The following is a 21,720-nucleotide window of genomic DNA, read 5'->3' as shown; positions in this document are numbered from 1 at the left end:
CCTGTCTTTAAAATTTTGGAATACCCTTTTATATCAAGGTTTCTCCACCTCAGCATTATTAACATCTTGGGCCAAATAATACTTTATTGTAGGGTACTGTCTTTTAGACTGTAGGATGTTTAACTGCCACTTCTGGCTTCTCACCCACTAGATGATCTGCCAAGAGCATCCTCCAGTTATGACAACTGAAATGTCTCCAGACATTGACAAATATCCCCTGGGGGCAAAATCAACCAACTGAGAACTGCCATGAGAACTCATATGGAGCAAAATGACTTACATCCAATGAAGAAGGAAGGAAAAACCCGACCAAGTATTTATTTGTATGTAATGTGGTCTATAAGTCACATGTTTCAAATTCAGGGAATCTTACATTTCTCATAAACATTTCCAAAAGGGTTAAAATGTAATTGCCCAGAGTCTCTAACTGAACTAAAATGTAAGCAAAACAATTCTCTAAGTAAGCCTAGCAACTAAAGCACATAATTCTTAGGAATCACTTTTTTAGTAGATGTTATAACACTTGAAAAAAAGTGACAATAATAATACCTAACAAAAGGACTTGATTTTCTCCTATTTAAAACATGATCATATACAACAATCATGAAAAATTACGCACAAAACTACTGATATTTCTTCCAGTTAACAAAAAATTTGACAAATTTAACCAAGTTTTCTACATTCCCACAGTTCTTAAGTATATCTCTGCACTTTCTCCCCCTCCTCTTTGTGTAAAAGTAACTCTTAGAAATGAAACCTCCTTACTTCTGGCTTGTATTCAAAAAGAAGCTGATCTCCAGTGAGAAAGTCCTGTAGTGGGTACAGCTGCATGTTTTCACACATATTTTCCACATACTCAACTGGATCTGTCTGTAAAGAGAGGATTATTTCACACCAGAAACTTCCATTATTCTTAATTTACCACAAAACAGAAATATTTTTTCTCCTTTTTTTAACAATGAAACCAAAAGCTTCTGAACAAAAATATACTGAGCAGATATAATTTTAGTTTAAGAATTCGATGCTCCCTCAAGCCCTATGCTGGGCATAGCGATTACTTTAAAAAAAGAAAAAAAAAAGGGGGGGGCGAATTTGATGCTCAGAATTCTGAGAAAATTTAGCCAGAGAAAACTTACCACCTTAAGGAATTCAACCTGACACCCCTCCAATCCCCATCCTGAGCCCTACAACACTCTAATCATGTTACAGCTTCATCATGAGAGCATTACAACACTGAACTATAAAATGCTTGTTTGTTAAGTGCCCCATATAACTGATGTCCTTAAAGACAGGGTCTTCATCATTTTATCACTATAGCTCTATCAACCAGAACTATCTGTAAACATGAATCAACTCAATGTAGAAATCAAAATGTGTTATTAAAGTCTTGATATAAGAAATTATATTAATCACTATATTTCCTCAATTTAAAACTGAAAGAGTAACCACAAGTTCTATAACCTATGAAATGAAAATTCTTTTTCAGAGGAAAGCAATCAATTTAAGTACTAATTGAGCACCCAGATGTTCAGAATCTTAAAACTGACAAGTCCTTCAGATACCAAGCAGTTCTATTCCCACATTTTATGAGGAAATACACTCAGATTGATCAGGAAACTTGCCCAAAGTCACATAGTAAATAACAGGCAGAGCAGACACCAGAACTCAGGACTCCTAACGTAGCAGCAAACACTCCTTCCAAAATACTACACTATCCAGTCCTTTACCAGACAGTATGGGTTGTTCTCTCATCTAATGGTAGACAGAAGAGAAGTGAAGGTTACTGCATTCACGGAGAAGAAATGAGACATGCATACATCAAACTAGAGACCATGGGTATATGTTATCTACTATATTATCGTATAAAAATAGAATAAGAAAAAATAAGGAAAGATTGTTAGCTTTTTTTTGTCCCACTTCCCAATTCAGGAAACATTCCTGAATCATCAAGTTGACCAGTCACCTAGGTGCTATTATTATTTAAAATTATTCTTCCTATCCTGTTCTCATTCTTTTTTTAAGTAAGTTGTTCTCACCAGCCACTTACTTATAAATTAACTGCTCTGGTCAGTATGCAACAAAATTGAATGATTCAAAATATTTCCTATGAGAAAACACTAAGGACCCTGGCTAAAAGCATATCTCCAGAGCCAAGGCAATGGTGCAGGTACTAAGAAAAGCACTTAAATGCTATTTTTTCATTTTTTTTAAAGATGTAATTCACATATCATAAAATTCACACTTTTAAAGTACACAATTAAAAATGAAATAAAATTTAAAATAAAGTGCACAATTTAGTGGTTAGGATATTCACAAAGTTGTACAATCACCACCACTACCTAGTTGGAGAATATTTTCATTGCTCCAGAAGGAAACTCCCATATCCATTAAGCATTCACTCCCTACTACCCACTCCCCCTAGCCACTGGCAACCATCAGTCTGTGCTGTATCTCTATGGATTTACCTACTCTGGAAATTTCATATAAATGGAATCATATAACATGTGACCTGTGGTGACTAGCTTCTTTCACTTAGCATGTTTCCAAGGTTCATCCAAGTTGCAGCATGAATCAGTACTTCATTCCTTTTTGTGGCTGAATAATATTCCATAGTGTGCATATTCTATATTTTGTTTAGCCATGCATTCGCTGACATTTGGGCCTTTCCACTTTGGGGCTATACTGAATACTGCAACTAGAAATACTTGTGTACAAGTATGTTTGTGGATGTTTTCAATTCTCTTGGGTGTATACCTAGGAGAACTGAACAGTAGAGCTCATATGGTAATTGTTTAGCTTTTTGAGGAACTGCCAAACTGTTTTCCAAAGCAGCTACCCCACCTTATGACCCCACCAGCTGTGCACGAGGCTCTATGTCTTTCTTCTCCAACACTTGTTACTGTCTGTCCTCTAATATTTTCTTATCTCCTACAAAACTCTTCCTGCCTTATTATTACATTATTTCTGTTTTTCTGCCTATAGAAAAGCACTTAAACACCCAGTTCATACCGCTGATTTTTAAGACATATTGAGTCCAAGTTCCTATGGGAAATAATTTTTTTTAATTTCTTACTTAAGGGCACCTGGGTGGCTCAGTCAGTTGAGCAGCTGCCTTTGGCTCAGGTCACGAGTCCCACATCCCTGCTCAGTAGAGAGTCTGCTTCTCCCTCTCCCTCTGCCCCTCACCTCTGGCTTGTGCTCTATTAAATAAAAAATCTTAAATAAATAAATAAATATCTTACTTAAATAAGACCGGTTTGAATAGTTTGAAAAGGGTATTCCTATTTGCCTTTATTGATGAAGACCAGAAAAAATCTAAAGAGGAGACATTCCAACTTTGCTAAAAAAAAAACAGAAATTTATAAAAGCCAAAATAATGGAGCGCCTGGTTGGCTCAGTCATTAAGCATCTGCCTTCGGCTCAGGTCATGATCCCGGGGTCCTGGGATCAAGCCCCGCATCAGGCTCCCTGCTCCGTGGGAAGCCTGCTTCTCCCTCTCCCACTCCTCCTGCTTGTGTTCCCTCTCTTGCTGTGTCTCTCTGTCAAATAAATAAATAAAATCTTTAAAAATAAATAAATAAAAAATAAATAAAAGCCAAAATAAGCTGAGCTACTTGAGTTAATTTAGCAGTTCTCACAGAGATATAGACCTTTCTGATTTGTTCTCACTTTGCACTGATTAGGTTTTAATCTAAGATGTCTTGGGCTCATGTTTTAAAATCCAGACAAGTATTCATGAATATTGCTAACGGTAAAAAAAATGAGGAGCTACAAAAATGGAAGATGTCAGTAAAAAGACATCTTGAAATGATTTGCTAGGAAGAAACTGGAGGGACAGAACAAAAATATCACTCAACCAATGCTAAAAAGCTGATCCCCAAAAAAGGAATCTGGGTATCACTTACAGGCGTAATCCACAATTCTCGATCCCACTCCTTCCCTGCCATAGTTCTGACCTACATGGTGCCACCACAGCTGATAAGGACACTGAACAAAATTACTCCTGGCAAGGTAGGTGGCAGCACTTGTGGAGTTCTATGCTTATCAATCCACTTATAGGGAGGAGTGTCTATAGGGCCCTGTGATGGCCAATAGGTGTGTCAAAGCAGCCTGTTTTCATAGAATAAGATTTTTAGTTCTATTTCAATGATTCAAGAATACAGAGCAGATTACATAAGAATCAACAGCAACTGGAAGCTTACAGTTTTTGTGCCCTTGTCCTCATGTACCTAAATCTTCTCTACTTATAGTAGATATTCAGGAAATCATCTCTGGTGATGATCCAAAAAGGCAGCTTCAAGATGCTCTATGAAGCAGTTCTAAATCAGGGGTTTTTAATCCAGGGCCCACAGACATTTCCCACAAGATATATCAATGGACAAATTCAGGAGTGTGTATGTGCATGAATTGGCTGGGAAGAAATTACATATTTATTTTCACTAACCTCTAAATTAGCATTTTTATTCTATTACGAATATATGTACAAACCACACTTGTATTAGCAGCATCTATGACTAACCAATAAAAATCACAATATAGTGGGGCACCTCAGTGGCTCAGTCAATTAAGCATCTGCCTTCAGCTCAGGTCATGATCTTAGAGTCCTGGGTTCGAGCCCCATATCAAGCCCCACATTGAGCTCAGCAGGGAATCTGCTTCTCCCTCTCCCTCTGCCCCCTACCCCTTGCACGTGCACTCTCAAATAAATAAATAAAATCTTAGGAAAAAAAAAGAATCAGAATATAGTTGTTGCAAATATCTCACACTCACTGCTACTTAAAACTGAAATAATTGTTAGAACTACTGCTAGACCTTGTTATTTAATGTTAATAAAGAGATACAGTACTATTTTTTTACGATTTTGAGTACTTTATTTCAATATTCCTTCAAAAACTACTGTATTTTATTTATTTTTTTATTTTTTAAAGATTTTTTATTTATTCATGAAAGACAGAGAGAGAGAGAGAGAGAGAGAGGCAGAAGGAGAAGCAGGCTCCCCAAGGAGCAGGGAGCCCGATGTAGGACCGATCCCAGGACCCCAGGATCATGACCTGAGCCGAAGGCAGATGCTTAACCATCTGAGCCACCCAGGCATCCAAACTACTCTATTTTATTTTATTCACTTAGAAACACTATTTTATGAATTGTGTTTTTTATACACACACACACACACACACACACACACATTGTTTTTTTTTAAAGTAGGCGCCACACCCAGCGTGGAGTCTAACGCAGGGCTTGAACTCATGACTCTGAGATCAAGACCTGAGCTGCGACCAAGAGTCGGAAGCTTAACTGACTGAACCACCCAGGCACCCCTGGTATGTATAATATTTAACAGTATTGTTTCAATGTAATTTCCTGGGTGTGACAATTTTAGTGAGGTTTATGCAAGAGAATACATTTGTGTAGCAGATACATGCTAAAAAACATTTAGAGGTGAAGTATTATGGTATCTGTAATTAAATCTCAAATGTTTTGGGAAAAAGATGCATACATGCACATACATATATAAGGAGAGAGAGAGAGAATAGAAAATATGGAAAACTATTAACAGCTGGTGAATCTAGGTGAGGGATAAAGTGGTGGTCACTGTACCACTGTGATAATTTTTCTGAGAGATTAAAAAGTTTCAACTTTTTAGGGATGAAATACTATTCTGAGGATTCAACAGATTTCCAAAGGGATCCAAGACACAAAAAGGGTTCTAAAGAAACCCTGTTTCAAACTCCTGACCTTTCAGCCTTATATATAATACCTTCCCTTCAAAGACACATAGATCATTTACTTTTTCACAATAACCCAGAGTTCCTTACTTGTGTTCTTCTCATTGCTTATAATGTATCCAAACGTTATCTCTTTTTTAATGCTGAACTCAATTCAAATTTACCAACACCCATGGAGCCTTCCCTGATTCTATTCGGATCAAGGCAAACGCTCTCCTTGCCCTTAAATCATAAAACACACCATTTCTAATATTACATATGGTAATTACCACAGAATTATCCTGTAGAATGTCTTCATAATATTAGAATTCCCAAAATAATCAAGTACCATAGCAAGCTCTCCATGAATGTTTATCAAAAGGATAGACAGATGGATGAGTACATACATAAATGATTGTCACACAACATGATCTGTGTCTATCTGCCTAATCCTCTCACTGTTACTCAATATACATACTTAAAAACACAAGAGTTAATTTTCAGATAACCTCAAGGCCATCTTAGGACTCACATGACAGAGAGTGGCAGAATTAAAACTCCAGTGACACTTCCAAAAAGAGGAATAATGTCCACACCAGTTTCAACTTGGTCACAGATAACATTCAAAAAGAATTTGACTTCCAGTACCTGTTCTTGGTAATGAAATTCATTATCCTCAATTTTCTGAATCTCTTCAAAAATTCTGTGAAAGAAGAAAATTATAAGTAGAAGATATATTTAAATTTCTTATTAGAATCCTCATCAAGAAAAGAGAAGAAAGAGACTGGCCACATAAATGTAAACCCTTAACGTTTCAAGTTTCCCATGCAGTATTCACATGTAGAAGAATCAGGATATGGAGCCAGTGAAGGAACTTAAGCAGGAAATGCGTGAAAAACCATCATGGTAGGACTAAAGCATGTCTATTTGGCAGCCTGAAGGCTAAAACATACTAGAACTGATTCCTAGCCTAATTCTAATATGTACTTATTACCTTTTTTCTGGGCCTAGCTTCTGCAGCATTTTCAAATACTGGAAGACAGTATGAGCAACCTGAAAACAAAACATTTGATTATGCTTTTGCATAAAGTAATATCTATATTTTTTAAATTCCATTTTAATTATTTACCTCATAGAAATGCTCATAACCCTCATCAGTTAATGTAATGGAAATGCTGAACACTGAGTAAGTAGAATTTTGCTCAAATCCTGTCTCACCATTTCCACCAAATAGTGCAAGAGCCCAGCACCTATTGTTAAGAAAAAATGAATCCAATCAGTATCTTGGGATTGACAGTCTACAAATACTTCCAATTAACAAAATAGGTAGACTTTCTATGTAAAATTTGGGAAGCTCAGAGGCAAACATGCTTTCCAAAAGTAAGTTTATTTTTTTTTTAAGATTTTATTTATTCGACAGAGGGAGAGATAGCGAGAACAGGAACACAAGCAGGGGGGAGTGGGAGAGGGAGAAGCAGGCTTCCTGCTGAGCAGGGAGCCCAATGCGGGGCTCTATCCCAGGACCCTGGGATCATGACCTGAGCCGAAGGCAGACACTTAACAACTGAGCCACCCAGACGCCCCAAAAGTAAATTTAAAAGTATAAATCTTTTATCGCTTCTTGGCCTTTTGGCTAAGATCAAGTGTAGTAAAAGTATAAATCTTTAAAGTACAAGGCCTCCCAAACAACTGCAGTGCATGCAAGAATCACCAGAAGGAAATAACAGTATATTTATGGAAACATTAATATATATTACAACATAGTAAAACATTAATAGTTTTATGAAGACACAGTAATTTCTGTTGAAGAGAACAGCACAAAATATTAAAATTATGGAGGCATTTTACTCATCCCTTTTAAACCTGTCTCCCAGAAGAAGCTTAGAATACTTCAGATATATCCCTACTTAGGATGTCAAATAAGCTCTTTGAGACTATCAGCTAACCTCTAAGGTTGTCTAAGAAAGAAGCAATGAGACTATATCTTTTCCTACTAGAATAATCCTGAAAACTTAAAACAAGGGAGGAAGCCAGAATGAAGAATGTGAAATTCTAATGAAGTTTGGTAAGGTAGAAAGATTGTGCACATCTCAAAGCATATTGCATTTATAGTGTAAGGTATATATATATAACTTATACCGTTAGTTTATTCTTTCATAATAACCCTGGTCTTTTAGCTTTCTTTGAATGTTCTAGTCATATCAGTGCTTTACTTAAAGTACTTAAATTTCCCATCTTCCTTTCCATTCTTGAATTAGTGTACAGAAAAATCAAACAAGGAAGTATTTTAATTATGGGTCCTGATTTAAAGCTATCTTTCTATGATTTGACTAGGCAACTTAACCAAGTGCTTAAATGCATTAGGAAACATTCTGCTAACACAGCTGCTAATAATGCTCATAGTCCCACTATTTGTTATGATTTCTCTGCCCAGTGTAGTTTTCATTAAAGTCCACCTTCTGGGTTGGGAAAGGCTGGAGATCCATAGCATTTAAATAAACCGACTTCTTTACTATTCAAATCTAAATTCTTTTTTTTTTTTTTTTAAGATTTTATTTATTTGACAGAAAGGCACAGCGAGAGAGGGAACATAAGCAGGGGGAGTGGGAGAGGGCAGGCTTCCTGCGGAGCAGGGAGCCAGATGCGGGGCTTGATCCCAGGACCTTGGGACCATGACCTGAGCCGAAGGCAGACGCTTAACGACTGAGCCACCCAAGCGCCCCTCAAATCTAAATTCTTGATTAGAGCTAATCTTTTATGTAACTCTGGAATCCATTTATTTATGATTTTTAAAATTTTGTGTACAACTAACTTCCTATGAGGGCTAAAAGGTGGCTTCCAAGGAAATACACAAATATAATAGGGCTATTAAAATAATTTAGGTATTAAAGTGACTATAATTAAGCATTAGATTTGATTCTAGGCTTTCTGGCAAATAAAACAAGACTAGGTTATAGAATGCTTATTGTCTATTATTTTTCAGAGACTGCTACACTGAAAATACTTATTAATTAAATACTTGCTTTTTTCTTTTTTTAAAAGATTTTATTTATTTATTTGACAGAGACAGCGAGAGAGAGAGAACACAGCAGGGAGAGGAGAGGGAAAAGCAGGTTTCCCGCCGAGCAGGGAGCCTGATGATGCAGGGCTCAATCCCAGGACTCTGGGATCAGGACCTGAGCTGAAGGCAGACATTTAACGACTGAGCCACCCAGGTGCCCCAATACTTGCTTTTTTCTAAGGTAAGAAAGAATGCTGCCTTTGCCTTCATGCCCAACCAGCCAAGAGATATAATGAAGTGGCTTCACCCTTTAAAAAAAAAATGTTAAGGTCAAAAATAAAAATAATTAAGGTATAAGCACACAAGGAATTCTTACTTTAAATATTATGGTATTTAAGAATATGATTATAAACTTATTATCACCTAAATTCCACCACACATGAAGTTACTATTAATTTGATAATAGCAAGGTAAAAACAGAAAACATGATAAAATTTAACTTCTGAAATCACTGACTATGTTCATTCCAAAATCAAGACTACAACTTTTCCTCTTGAATGCCAAACTTCATTTTTGTTTCACCCAAAATGGAAATAATAAAGATTATCATTTTAGAGCCTAGTACAGAGAATGAATCCCTCAGTGTCAGGAAAAGCTTTCAGTATTGCATCAAGCTCTGTAGTAAAATGAAATGTGTTGCTTCATGGGTCAGAAAAATCTAGCTTATAGTTTTAGTTATTCCTTTAAGTAAATGCATGATCTTGAACAAGAGACTTAACACCTCATTGTATTTTTCTTTTTCTCTTTACTTGCCCAGCTACTTACTCATAGAGTTTTCATGACAATGTAATGTAAGTGTAACAGGTGTAAAAATGTTACATTATATAATAACATACTTTAATAGTCTGAGTAGTTGTATATATATTATTTAAATTGTCTTCTCCTACTGGCTTCTACTATAATTTCAGAAATGTATTCCTACCAAAACAAAAAATATATAGAAAAATAAAGTTAGGAAATCTAAGCATTCTTAAATTTTTAAAATTAGTTTAAGGAGTTCAATAAACTCTCAAAAGTTAAGATATAATATTAGGATCTCAACTACATAAGCAATCCCCAAACCCCACACAAAATTGCTTCAATATGAATTTGAATTATATCTATACTAAGACTGATGTAGGGGAAGTAAATTAGTTAAAGAATGAATGCCATAGATTACACAACATCTGCATCTGAACAAAACAGTTTTGTACTTGGTTACTCTGTAGGGATAAACATTTGCTTCTTTGTGGGGAACAACAACAACAAAAAAAGGCTCTCCCAAAAGGCTAATTCACATAATTAGAGATTCAAAATGAATCATGATGAAGGGCACATTAAAACAAATAAATCATCCATAAAAAATAATTACTGGATGGAAACACACAGAAATTTTAACATTCTTTGGAAAACATAATCATGAATGACTTTTTCCTGCTTTTTAGTAATTTTCAGGATTTCTACAATAAACTACCTTAGTAACCAACCAGAGGATAAACAAACCTTTATTAATTAGAAAAATAAGCATTGCCCAAAAAAGGAAGAACAGTATATATAGTATAGTTTCATCTCCATAAAAAAAATGTTCCATATTCACTGTTTTAATGTCTGAAGGACATATAAGAAACCATTAATGTTGGGCCTATTTTTCAGGAAATAAAAATTGGAAGCACAGCTTTACTTTTTACTTAATACTCTTTTGTCCTATTTTAATATTTTACAAGCATGTATTATTTTTATAGTAAAAAGTTAAAACAAATAGAATAAACTTTTAAATATGCATATAATAATTTTAACACTTTTGGGGACACTCTACCGTAATTACACAATTAATGTATATTGCTTTTTCCTATATTATCCTCTCACCAAAAGCAATTAGACAATACACGTTCTCTGCTTTCTCACTGGAGGCATATCATTCTTGTTAACTTAATAGTATGACTGAATATTCTATCATATACGTGAAAAAAAAAGTTTTTACTGAGCTTAAGCAACATTATTTTCCTTCTGTTTGTGTGTTTATCCTCATGGGTTTGTTTTGTTGGTAATGGTTTTAAAAATATAAGGTAAATTTTTATCAGTTCATTAGCATTTGTTTTTAATCAGAAAAGTATTTGTAGGCATTGACTGATCCTTATCTTTAAAGAACTTCTTGCCCATGCTATTCTGCTCATATAACTATATAAATAAGTTGGGGAAATGTTTTCCTAATCTATGTAACTCTTCCCTAACTTATTACCACCTCAAAGGTGTAGGTCCTTCAGATCTGGGTTGTAGTCATATTCCAGGCTCAAAATTACTTAACTTTACTTTTGACAAGCTCAAACTGAATGGTCACCACTGACAAATAAATCATAAGCTAATATATTTTTGTACTCAAAGTACAAAAGAAAATAATGACAAAAGTTAGCATTCACACAAAGATACTTAATTTCAAAGACTCAGGAAAGGCAACTAGCTATAAGAAAACTCTAGTTTTCATACCTAAGAAGACATTAAAATATATAGCCAGGCTTGAAAACTCCAGTAGTGAGGTCCCGGTTTATCACATAACAGAACCCTCAAATTGAAACCATTTAATATGCTTTCAAAATATCACTCTCATTCAGTTTCCAATGGAGTAAATTTGCCCTGAACTCTTACCTGTAATGTTGCTGTTGAGGGGGAAGTGCCCATGTGATGGTCAGAGCATGAATTTTTCTGATTGGAACAACTAAACAAAAATATTTTTCAGAAAAACAGATATAAGTGTTTCTCCATAATTTTTTTATGCTACATGAATTTTTTTAATTCAATATATTTCATCCTCCAACAGGGGAAGGTTAAATACAATGCAATTATTATTTCAAGTTGCCAATTTTCCAATTTGAATAATGTAATTTTTATAAATTTCTTTTCAGTTTGGTTTCACAGGTAGAGAAAACAGATAAAAGAACTATGAAAATAGGAAATGCTCCTAAGAAGGATCCCTTCTTGCAAGAAAGGATACAGGACTAGAAGTCAGGAGACCCATGGTCGAAATCTAGCCCTACCTCTATCTTGCTATATGTGTTCATGTAACCTTGAGGAAAATCATTCTCATTTAAATCTTTCTCTGTTTTCTTATGGTATGGAAAGGGGGTTAGTTTAAAGTAGCTCTACAATTCTTCCCAGTGCTATTCCTCTATGATTCTATGAAGAGAAAATATAAAACCAGAAAGAATACAACAGAAAATAAGTTGTCTCTGGGAAGAGTTATCTTAGAATGGAGCAGGCAGCAGATAAACGGTGTGACAAAACAGTCATTGATCAAAGAGAGGGAAGAGGAGAGAGACTGGCAATGGGGTAAAGGAAGAAGAGGAGGGAACACCTAGGCAATCAGGAAAAAGAGGGGAGACAATCTGCCATGATAAAAGAGCAAAGAAAGAGAACAGGTGAATTAGGATTATTTCTGCAATACTCACTATGGGCAAATTGTTTTGTAAATTATAGCATAACCATGTGATGGCTCACTGGGAAATTCTCACAAATATAATATTAAATGAAAAAAGCAAGAGATAGAAGTGTATATACTTTATCATCTCAACTATGTTAAAATATACCTATGGAAACAAAAGGAAATTTGCCGAAATGACTTCTCTACATGGTAAGATTTAAGGGTGATTTTCCCATTTCTTTACACTTCATTTTTATTTTTATTTTTCTTCATTTAAAAAAATTGTTTTCATAATTGAGATAAAAGGAAATAATTTCCAAAGTGTTATCCCTCCTCTGTTTTTCTCTTTTTAAAGGTAATAAAGAGCAGAGCATAGATAAAATGAAATAGGAAGGAAATGGAAACCAAAGGACAAAAGGGAACAAGGGGAAAACAGGGAGAAAGCACAAAACAGACTTGAGTAGCAGCAGGGCAGGCAGACGAGTCTGCCGCCCATTACTGGTCTGCTGTCTGTCACTAACTGGGGATCTCCTCTGTCCTTCTACTCCCTTTCCAACCCAGCTGTACTTTCTGTTGTGTTGTCATTTTCAAAGAAAATTGGCAGCCTCAAGTAAGTTTTAGAGAATGCGCTACAGTTATTTCAAACAGTTTTAAACCTTTGGTTCACGAACCTCTATAAAGTTTGTTAAATGCTGGTGTGTCAAATGGATCCGTTAAATGGCCAAAGTTTGGTTTGGGTAACCCACTGAAAATAAAACAAATATATTAAAATTTAATTGGCAAAAGCCTTTATAAGCAGTATCTTTAGGGATGCCTAACTGATAGGTATTTATAATCTATTCTACATACTCCTGGCTGAAAAGCATTCTAGGCATAAGCAAATAGATAGATGGCAACAAAGCCACCAAAATCCTGAGCTTAACCTATTCTTCACCTCAGTCCCAGTAACTGGAATATCTCTCAAACTCATGGGAGACAGAAAACAATGAAGCGAAGGGGCCTCCCCTCCCAGTATTTACTGCCTCTATTAGCCCCATTCAACTTCAGTTCTCCTCCCATATAAAGCCATTTCAGAAAGAAGACATACTAGAGATATTTTTTTAATTCAACAAGTATATATGGAATGATTATTAAGTATCAAGCACTGTATTAGGTACTTTGGTATTTAAAAGACATGGACTCTTCTAGAGGCTTCTCATCTGGTTGAGGATATTGTTAACTGTTTCTTCTAAAATATGGTCAGTATGCATTATTATTAAATACCCAGAAGACTTTTTAACCTGTCTGATTAAGGAACCAAAGTTGTTAGTGAATATTATTTAAGAGAACTTCTAAAAATGCTTATCAGGGATTGACAGGACCTAATGAATTCCTCTAGGCAATATACCTCTGATTTTTTTGCTAAAGGTTCACAGTAAAACTCATTTCAATCTACCATTCGACATTTCCATAGCTCATACTCATTTCTTATCAAAACAAACAAAACAAACAAAACAACCCCACAACTTTGGCATGGCTTTCATTATCTCTCCATACATAAAAAGTACTGCTAATTACCAATGGAAATTTACATAAAGCCAAGTTAATAATAACCAATCAGTTGTTACTACAAATTATTCTAACATTTCCACAGCCAATTTTTCTTTCATAGATTATGTCCTAGAATGAGGAACTGGAAAAAAAAATCTAACTTACTCACCTGATGCAAGAAAAAAACCTGATTTCATTTATTGTATTAAAATACAAACTACTAGGAGTAGGAAGGACTTAATTGCTTCAGAATTAATTTTTTTGTATTCTTTGTAACAAAAATGTTGTAACAAAGTGTATCTTAAATATCTGTATTATTTTGATTAATTTGAAGTAGACAAAAAGTAGTAGCTTTTTGAACTGGAACCATATATGCAATTTCTAGTAAAAGATAATTTGGTTCAACTACATGAAATAGACTTTTTAGTTAGTATAGAAAAGTCAATCATAACCTACAAGATTATTTGTTTTATGGGGGAGAGCATTCCGAGTCCCAAACAACTGACTTAAGAAACAAACTTTCAGAACACAATTTGTTCTGAGGGATACACGTGTGTGTGTGTGTGTGTGTGTGTGTGTGTGTGTGTGTGTGTGTGTGTGTGTGTGTGTGTGTATACACACATATATATATATATATATTCTGCCTCTCAATATAATACCTGCTTTTATATCACAGTTTCAAACACTCTACATAGTAACAAAAACTCTGAATAAATGTAAAAGGAGCCATAGTCTTCAGCATTACTGCTTACTGTAAGTTTACAAGCTTATAAATTTTGAACTACAGAAATTATAGAAACTTGGGTTCTCATCTTAGTTTTCCCACTCAAAGACTGTGTGATCTTGCTAAACCACTTCAGGTTTTAATTTAATCACCTTTTTAAAAATAACACCCCTTCCCCCACCAAAAAAAAAAAAAAAAAGAACCTTTGGGACTCATACAAGAAGATGCCTCTTTTACTCTAAAAGTATATGGTTTATGAAAATGTCTTACTTGTTTGGTATCTGAGAGAAGATTTCAGTCACCCACTTTTCCAAAGTATCCAGTGTTTCTTGTGGGGAGGGCAGGAAGGAAACAGGGAAATGCAATGTTGTTATTTAAGGTAGAAATGCAGTTAGATTTCTCTCCTATCTTCAGGTATAAAACAAAGGGATACTTTGATTTGGGCTTTACTTGCCACTCCTTAACCAGTAATGAGTAACAACAACAAAAATAACAGTTAAGTATTTCTAGCTGATAAAGTTAGAAAAAGTACACAAGTAAAAAAAAGTTTTTGTTTATCATTAGGCAGTGTGGAGGGCCAAGAGATAAGAATATACCAACCATCCTCCTACTCCATTCCAAAACTTACTTCCTCTAGGAAGGTTTCTCCCAATTAACCCACACCATACTGATCCTTCTTTCTCAGCATCTCATTAGTACTTTACACTCCATTTATTTTAATTTATACTTGCTAAGGTTTCGATCTGTAAGTATTCCTCTTAGGTTTCATATGATTTCCATTATATTTCATACAAAATTCTTCTGAAATTTCTAGTAAAGCAGATCTAAGTGCAAAAAGAAACCTTTTCCCTTTATCTCACTGACTCATTACTATCAATGAATAGTATTTGTTAGTTCCACCAGACATGTTTCACTAATTTTCAAGAGGTACCCCAGTAAAAACCAAGATACAAATTAAATTAATCAAGCTCTGAATCTATTCTATACCATTTATACAGATATTTAAATCTTATTTTATGCACTTAAAAAACATTATTTTATGAATTGTATAATATACATATATAATCTTTTTTTTTAAGCCCAACATGGGGCTTGAACTCACTACCCTAAGATCAAGACCTGAGGTGAAATCAAGAGTCCGATGCTTAACCTACTGAGCCACCCAGGCACCCCTAGATATTTAACTTTTAAATGGTATAATAAATGCTAAAGCTTAAAAACAATTGAATTTAAATTGTATAAGGTTCTCTTATCAAAATATCTAGGACTTACTTTAAGAAATTTGCAACAAGCATTAATAAGCTCTTATATTTGTCATCACAGAGGAAGAGAATGCAAAGGAAATAATACACAGTTGAAGAAAAATGCACATTTATGACAGACTTGGAAATAAATTGTAAATTATACACCAAATATGGAACTGCCTATTTTAACAAATGCTGTAAAAGGAATCTAGAAGCACATCTGTAGTCTGAACAAAAGAATCTATCATTCTATATCCATAGCTTTACATTCAAGTCAACTTCAGTAGACCTATTTTGACCCTAAATGCAAAAATGTTTTATATTTAAGTGCCAAGTTAGCTCTAATTTTAACTTTGACATGACAGAACAAATTTTATAAAAAGGAAGAGTCATATCAGGTGAGAAGGTTACTTTTTCAAAAATAAATTGCAAACTATAAGATATGTCAAAAAAAAAACAGTTTGACAACTGAACAAAAGAGATTGTAATGTAAAGAAAACAAAAGAAAGCTATCATTTCTTTAATGAGAAAAAATTAATACAAGTTACTGAAGATAATGATAAAAGAAAGAAAAGAACAGAAGTACTGATCAGTACTTTACATTTAAGATACTTTTGCTATCATTACTATGATGGATTTCAATTAATCATGCCATTTTACTGGACCCTATGTAAAGATGAAAAGACAGACACCTTGCCCTGTCAGAGTTATGATCAATACAGATTAAATGCAAAGCCTAAGACAAGAGAGGCAGCATCTGAATGTTGACTTAAAAGACCAATTCATGATCTATTAGTACATTGGTATATTCACAGACTAGCCTAGACTAGCCTAGAGATAAGACCTTTCTTTCTCTAAAAGAAAAAAACGTTTGCCCGAGAATCAGATGATTCTGTGCTTCCCTAAGCTGTGCCCTTGCTATATGACTTTTCCAAATCCTGATTTCCTTTAGGTCATATTAGGATCAAGCACTAAAGTAATTAATAGTACACTGCAACACTAATTCTAAGGGCAGTAATAGATAATATACTACCTTTGGATTGAACCACTAAAGTCATGTAATGAGCAGAATAGTAACGCATCCAGAATTCTCTCAATCTAGCATGCGTATCAATATTATTCCTTTTTGGCTCATGTTTGAGTGTCTCAGCATTTCCTGTAAAAAAGGATGAAAAAGATCACAGAAATATAATAAATTTATTTTGAACTATACTGAAATTAAAAATTTTTTAAAAGTTTACTTTGTCAAAAGTCTCCACGGCAAAAATGCATACTCTGCTACTAATACGTAAGTAATGAAATAACCTAAGTGACTCAAGAATATAGAACTAGTGTATAACAAACAATAACAATAATATCAATATATGACAAAAATTCACAAAAACAATTCTGACATATATTTTAACACATAAGGAATTAATCTCCATTTGGCAATACCTTAACAACAGTAGTTGTCTTACTTCCTCTCTTATTAATTAGTCTAGTATTCAATTCAGGTTTTATCTCTAAATTATTTTATTAATATTCTACATAATCCTTAAAAATAAACCATATAAACCAAGGTTGTCATATAAAATGTATATAACTGTACAAAATAAACAGGGAAGCAAAACATCCTTTGCATGAAGTTCTATTTATTTATTTCCCTTTTTTTAATTTAAATTCAATTAATTAACATATGTATTATTGGTTTCAGAGGTAGTGGTCAGTGATTCAGTCTTATATAACACCCAGTGATCATTACATCACATGCCCTCCTTAATGTCCTTCATTCAGTTACCCCAACTTCCCTATCCTCCCTCCCCTCTAGCAACCCTCAGTTTGTTCCCTATGATTAAGAGTCTCTTATGGTTTGTCTCCCTCTCTGATTTCGTCTTGCTTTATTTTTTCCTCTCTTCCCCTATGAGCCTTTCTTTTGTTTCTTAAATGCCACATATCAGTGAGATCATATGATAATTGTCTTTCTCTGACTGACTTATTTCACTTAGCATAATACCCTCTAGTTCCATCCACGTCATTGCAAATGGCAAGATTTCTTTTTTTCTTTGACGGCTGAGTACTATTTAGATCAACTCATCCCAGATTCTACAGTATGGTCAAGAGGGTTAATATGAGGTTATAACTGAATTCTAACACTAAGAAAAAGCCATCATGAAAAACAGATACCATTTAAACAGCTTACTGATTAAACAAAATTTGGTCACAGCTCAAAAACTATTACAGAAATCACTGCCGAATCTCTGTTGATAAATGGAAATGTCAGACTGGGGTAGAGCACAGACTTTATAATCATATAAACAGAGGTTCAAATCTCACAACCACCACTGTGTGATTTAAGCAAATTAAATAACTTCCCTGAGCCTGTTTATCTTTAAATGGAGATAATGGTACCTGGCTCATAACATTGTTATGATGATCAAATGAGGTAATTCATGTAGTGTTAGCAGAGTATCTGATACTCAGAAAGCATTCAAAAAATGTTAGGTGCTATTCTTGATATACCCACTGTTAGAGAACCAAATACATGCATGCTCAACTATTTTCTATTTGAAAAACTGCCTACTTATCCTAAAAGGTAAAAGGAACCTAACTACTCTGCTTTCATAATCTTCCATTCTTTAGCAACTTTTCCTATTTTCAATCTTCCTCAATTAGAAAATATGAAATAAGATGAAGTATTTAGCATCTTACCCCAAAAAAATTTCCCCATAGGATGTCCAGGTCTTGCAAGGCTTCCAAACAACATTTCCTTTCTGTTTGCATCAGAAGGTCTTGCAAGTTGATATTCTGTCAGTTTTAAAGAAACACTTTTAATAAAATGAAATTCAGTATTTGCTTTATTAATGGAAATTCAAGAACTGAACTGCACAGAACTGAAAGTAAGGAAGTAACAAAAATTAATTTTGGGGGGGGGCCTGGGTGGTTCAGTCATTAAGTGTCTGCCTTGGGCTCAGGTCATGATCCCAGAGTCCAGGGATCGAGCCCCGCATCTGGCTCCTGCTCAGCGGAAAGCCTGCTTCTCCCTCTCCCACTCCCCCTGCTTGTGTTCCCTCTCTCGCTGTGTGTCTCTCTATCAAATAAATAAATAAAATCTTTTTTTAATTTAAAAATAAATTAATTTTAAAAAATTAATTTCGAATTGTGTGTTATAAGACTGAAGTGGGTAATTCAATGACATAGCCCAGGCTCCATGACTTTACATAGTCTGTAACTTTGGGCAGTCAATATACCTTTCTAGAGGTTTTCCCTTATTTTCAAATGAAACAAGATAGTTAATGACCTGAAGCTTTCAATTCTAGGATGCTATGTCCAAGAATTTACTGATAAAGCGCTAATAAAATGTTAAATCAAATTCCTTATTATCTGGAAACTATGTCATATATATTGTTGAAATTTCCTCCAAAACCAGCCATGTCAGTAAGAAAGTATTAATGGTTAAGAAAAATCAGTTTGAAGTCAGAAATATCTTGGCTAGAATCCAGCTTCTGCCGTACACTAAGCTGTACAAACTTGAGGATATTCTCTAACTTCCCTGATTCTATTTCAGCATCTATAAAATGGAGTTATTAGTACTTAGTTCATAGGATTTTTATAAGGATTAAATAAGATATATTCCTTCAACAATTATTTACTGAACATCTACTATGAGGCAGGTACTACTGAACCAGTTGCTAGAGGTAGAAATGTGAAAAAAAAAGGGGGACCCAGGCCCTGCCCTCAAGTAGTTTACATTCTAGTAGGGGAGAGAAACAATAAATAAACCAACAAATAGTTTCTAAACACAGTATCAGTGGTGGGTGCTATAAGAAAAATAAATCTGTGTAAGAGAATAGAGAGTGACAACAGGGTGGTCATAAAAGGCCTGAGGAGGTGACAAGTGAGAAAAATCCAAATAAAGTGAGAATGATATCATAAGTTTTGGGGAAGTTTTCTAGGTATGGAAATTATAAATTCAAAGGCTTTAAGAGACAAGAAATACCTCACTGAGTTCAAAGGCAGCAAAGAGGCCAGTGGAGCTGTTTAATAATCGCAGGAGCTTGGAGTCAATAGAAATTGCAGTTTGCAATGGTTAAGTGTTACAACACATACGGTATTATGAAAATATAAAAGGACAGTCACCTAACTAATTGGTCTTATTTGTGTGTGTGAATTTATTGGAGGGGGGGGCTTAGAAATAGAGGCTTTCTGGGGAATGACTCAAGCTGAGCACTGAGGGACAAACTAGAGTCTTCTAGGGAATAGGAACAGAAGGAGAAATGGGAGTGTGTAAAACATTCTAAGGAGAAAATCTTAAAGGAGAGAAGACTATAGCACCTCTGAAACAGATATAAAGTTTTTTTGGTTGAGCAAATGTTCAGAGTCAAAGCAGACTCAAGATACCAGGCTGAAGAGATAAGGGAAAAAAATTTTTTGAAAAAAACTGGGGAAATGACTGATTCTGGAACTCAAGTACTAACCTCTCTAAGCCTATGGGGATAAGGATGTCAAATATGGAAAATGGGGAATAACAATCACAACAATGCATACAATACATGCTCAATAATTGTCAGCTATTATTATTTATCATAGGAGTAATGGCAAAGCGTTGCATATGTTTAATAAACATCTGCAGATGTTAGGAGAGTCACATTATCAGATTTGGACTTTAGCAAGTTCATTCTAGTTGTAAAAGTGGAGAATGGGTTGAAGGGAAGCAAAAATAGAGACAAGAAAACTGACCAGGGGTCATCACTGTTATATTTGAAGAGAGTGGAAACTAAAGTGGTGACAGTAGGGAAGGGAAGAAACAGAAGTAAACGTATTCAAAATACTTTAGTTATAAACCATAAAGTCTAAATCAATAATGAGACAGTAAAAAATATATACATAGCTTCAACAAATTAAAAAAAAAAACTCCATTAAAAAAAAATGAAGATATGGCTACAAGACAAGAAAAACAATTCCATTATAAAGTGTGGTAGGTTGAATAAGAGCCCCCAGAGATGTATACATCCTAATCTCCAAAACCTGTGAATGGGTTACCTTACATGGTAAAAGGAACTCTGCGGGTATGAATTAAATTAAGGATCCTGAGAAGGAGAGGTTATCCTGGATTATCTGGGTGGTCCTAATGTAATCCTAAGGGTCCTTATAAGAGAAAGGCAAGAGGGTCAAAGTCACAGAAAAGACACAAGCAGAGTTCAGAGAGAAGGTTCTACCCTGATGATTCTTTTAAGACAGATAAAGGAGCCATAGCCCAGGGACACAAACGGTAACTAGAAGATGGAAAGGGCCAGGAAACAGCTTCTTTCTTAGAGCCTCCAAAAGGAATGCAGCTAAGTAAGGAAATAATTTAGACTTCTGACCTCCAAAGTTTAAGAAAATAAATTTGTGATATTTTGAGCCACTTGGTTTCTGGTAATTTGTTTTAGTGGCAACAGGAAGATAATAGAGTAGACATGTAAACATATTCACAAAAGGTGATATATCCACAACAACTATTATGAGTATAAGTATCTGAACACTGAGAGAACACATTCTGCTACTTGATTAGATTTAAAAAGGCTTTGGCCATATTTTCAATCTCAATCACCAGGACACATTGTGTAGGAAATTATATTTATGTGAGTATGAACTATCATTAAAATAAAAAGCTAGGGGCGCGTAGGTGGCTCAGTCGGTTAAGCATCTGCCTTCAGGTCAGATCATGATCCCAGTCTGGGTCCCTGCTCCGCAGGCAGTCTGCTTCTCCCTCTCCCTCTGCCTGCCTCTCTGCCTACTTGTGCTCTCTCTCTACCTCTCTGTCAAATAAATAAATAAAATCTTAAAATAAAATAAAATAAAATCTAATCATTAAGAACAATTTTTTTTCTCTATAATCTTCTTTTAGCGGTAAATTAATCCCATTTTAAAACCTACCCTGTGGACACTGACATGAGTTTCTGTTATCAAATGTATCAAGAAAACTGTAAAACACTGAACACACCTATCTGCAATGTATAAATAAATGCTTATAAATATAAGTGTATAACCACTCCTTTGAAAGATTAGAACAAAAATAGATCGTCAATGCAGGGCACAGT

The 21,720-nt window shown here is 34.7% G+C and overlaps 1 protein-coding gene and 1 pseudogene across 2 annotated transcripts in view; one reads left to right on the top strand and one right to left on the bottom strand.

Annotated features, from left to right (window-relative positions):
• The window catches only part of NRDC (nardilysin convertase), a 106,061-nt gene that overhangs the window by 16,102 nt on the left and 68,239 nt on the right, over window positions 1-21,720 (bottom strand). For both annotated transcript variants that reach the window (XM_088022429.1, XM_028106810.2), the window contains 10 exons: window positions 18,350-18,445; window positions 16,692-16,814; window positions 14,685-14,742; window positions 12,832-12,905; window positions 11,389-11,458; window positions 8,937-9,014; window positions 6,835-6,955; window positions 6,700-6,758; window positions 6,354-6,408; window positions 766-870 (listed from right to left, as the gene is read on the bottom strand). In XM_088022429.1, coding sequence (XP_087878555.1) covers window positions 766-870; window positions 6,354-6,408; window positions 6,700-6,758; window positions 6,835-6,955; window positions 8,937-9,014; window positions 11,389-11,458; window positions 12,832-12,905; window positions 14,685-14,742; window positions 16,692-16,814; window positions 18,350-18,445 — 839 coding nt within the window. The remainder of the gene's footprint in view (window positions 1-765; window positions 871-6,353; window positions 6,409-6,699; window positions 6,759-6,834; window positions 6,956-8,936; window positions 9,015-11,388; window positions 11,459-12,831; window positions 12,906-14,684; window positions 14,743-16,691; window positions 16,815-18,349; window positions 18,446-21,720) is intronic.
• Window positions 7,319-7,396, top strand: LOC148164520 (U2 spliceosomal RNA; annotated as a pseudogene).

This window comes from Eumetopias jubatus, unplaced genomic scaffold, assembly GCF_037043125.1.
Source record: "Eumetopias jubatus isolate StellerSeaLion01/CBP00866 unplaced genomic scaffold, mEumJub1_p1.0 scaffold_4, whole genome shotgun sequence".
Lineage (NCBI taxonomy): Eukaryota > Metazoa > Chordata > Mammalia > Carnivora > Otariidae > Eumetopias > Eumetopias jubatus.
Note: the sequence above shows the minus strand (reverse complement) of the source record. Positions and strands in the feature narration are given on the sequence as shown.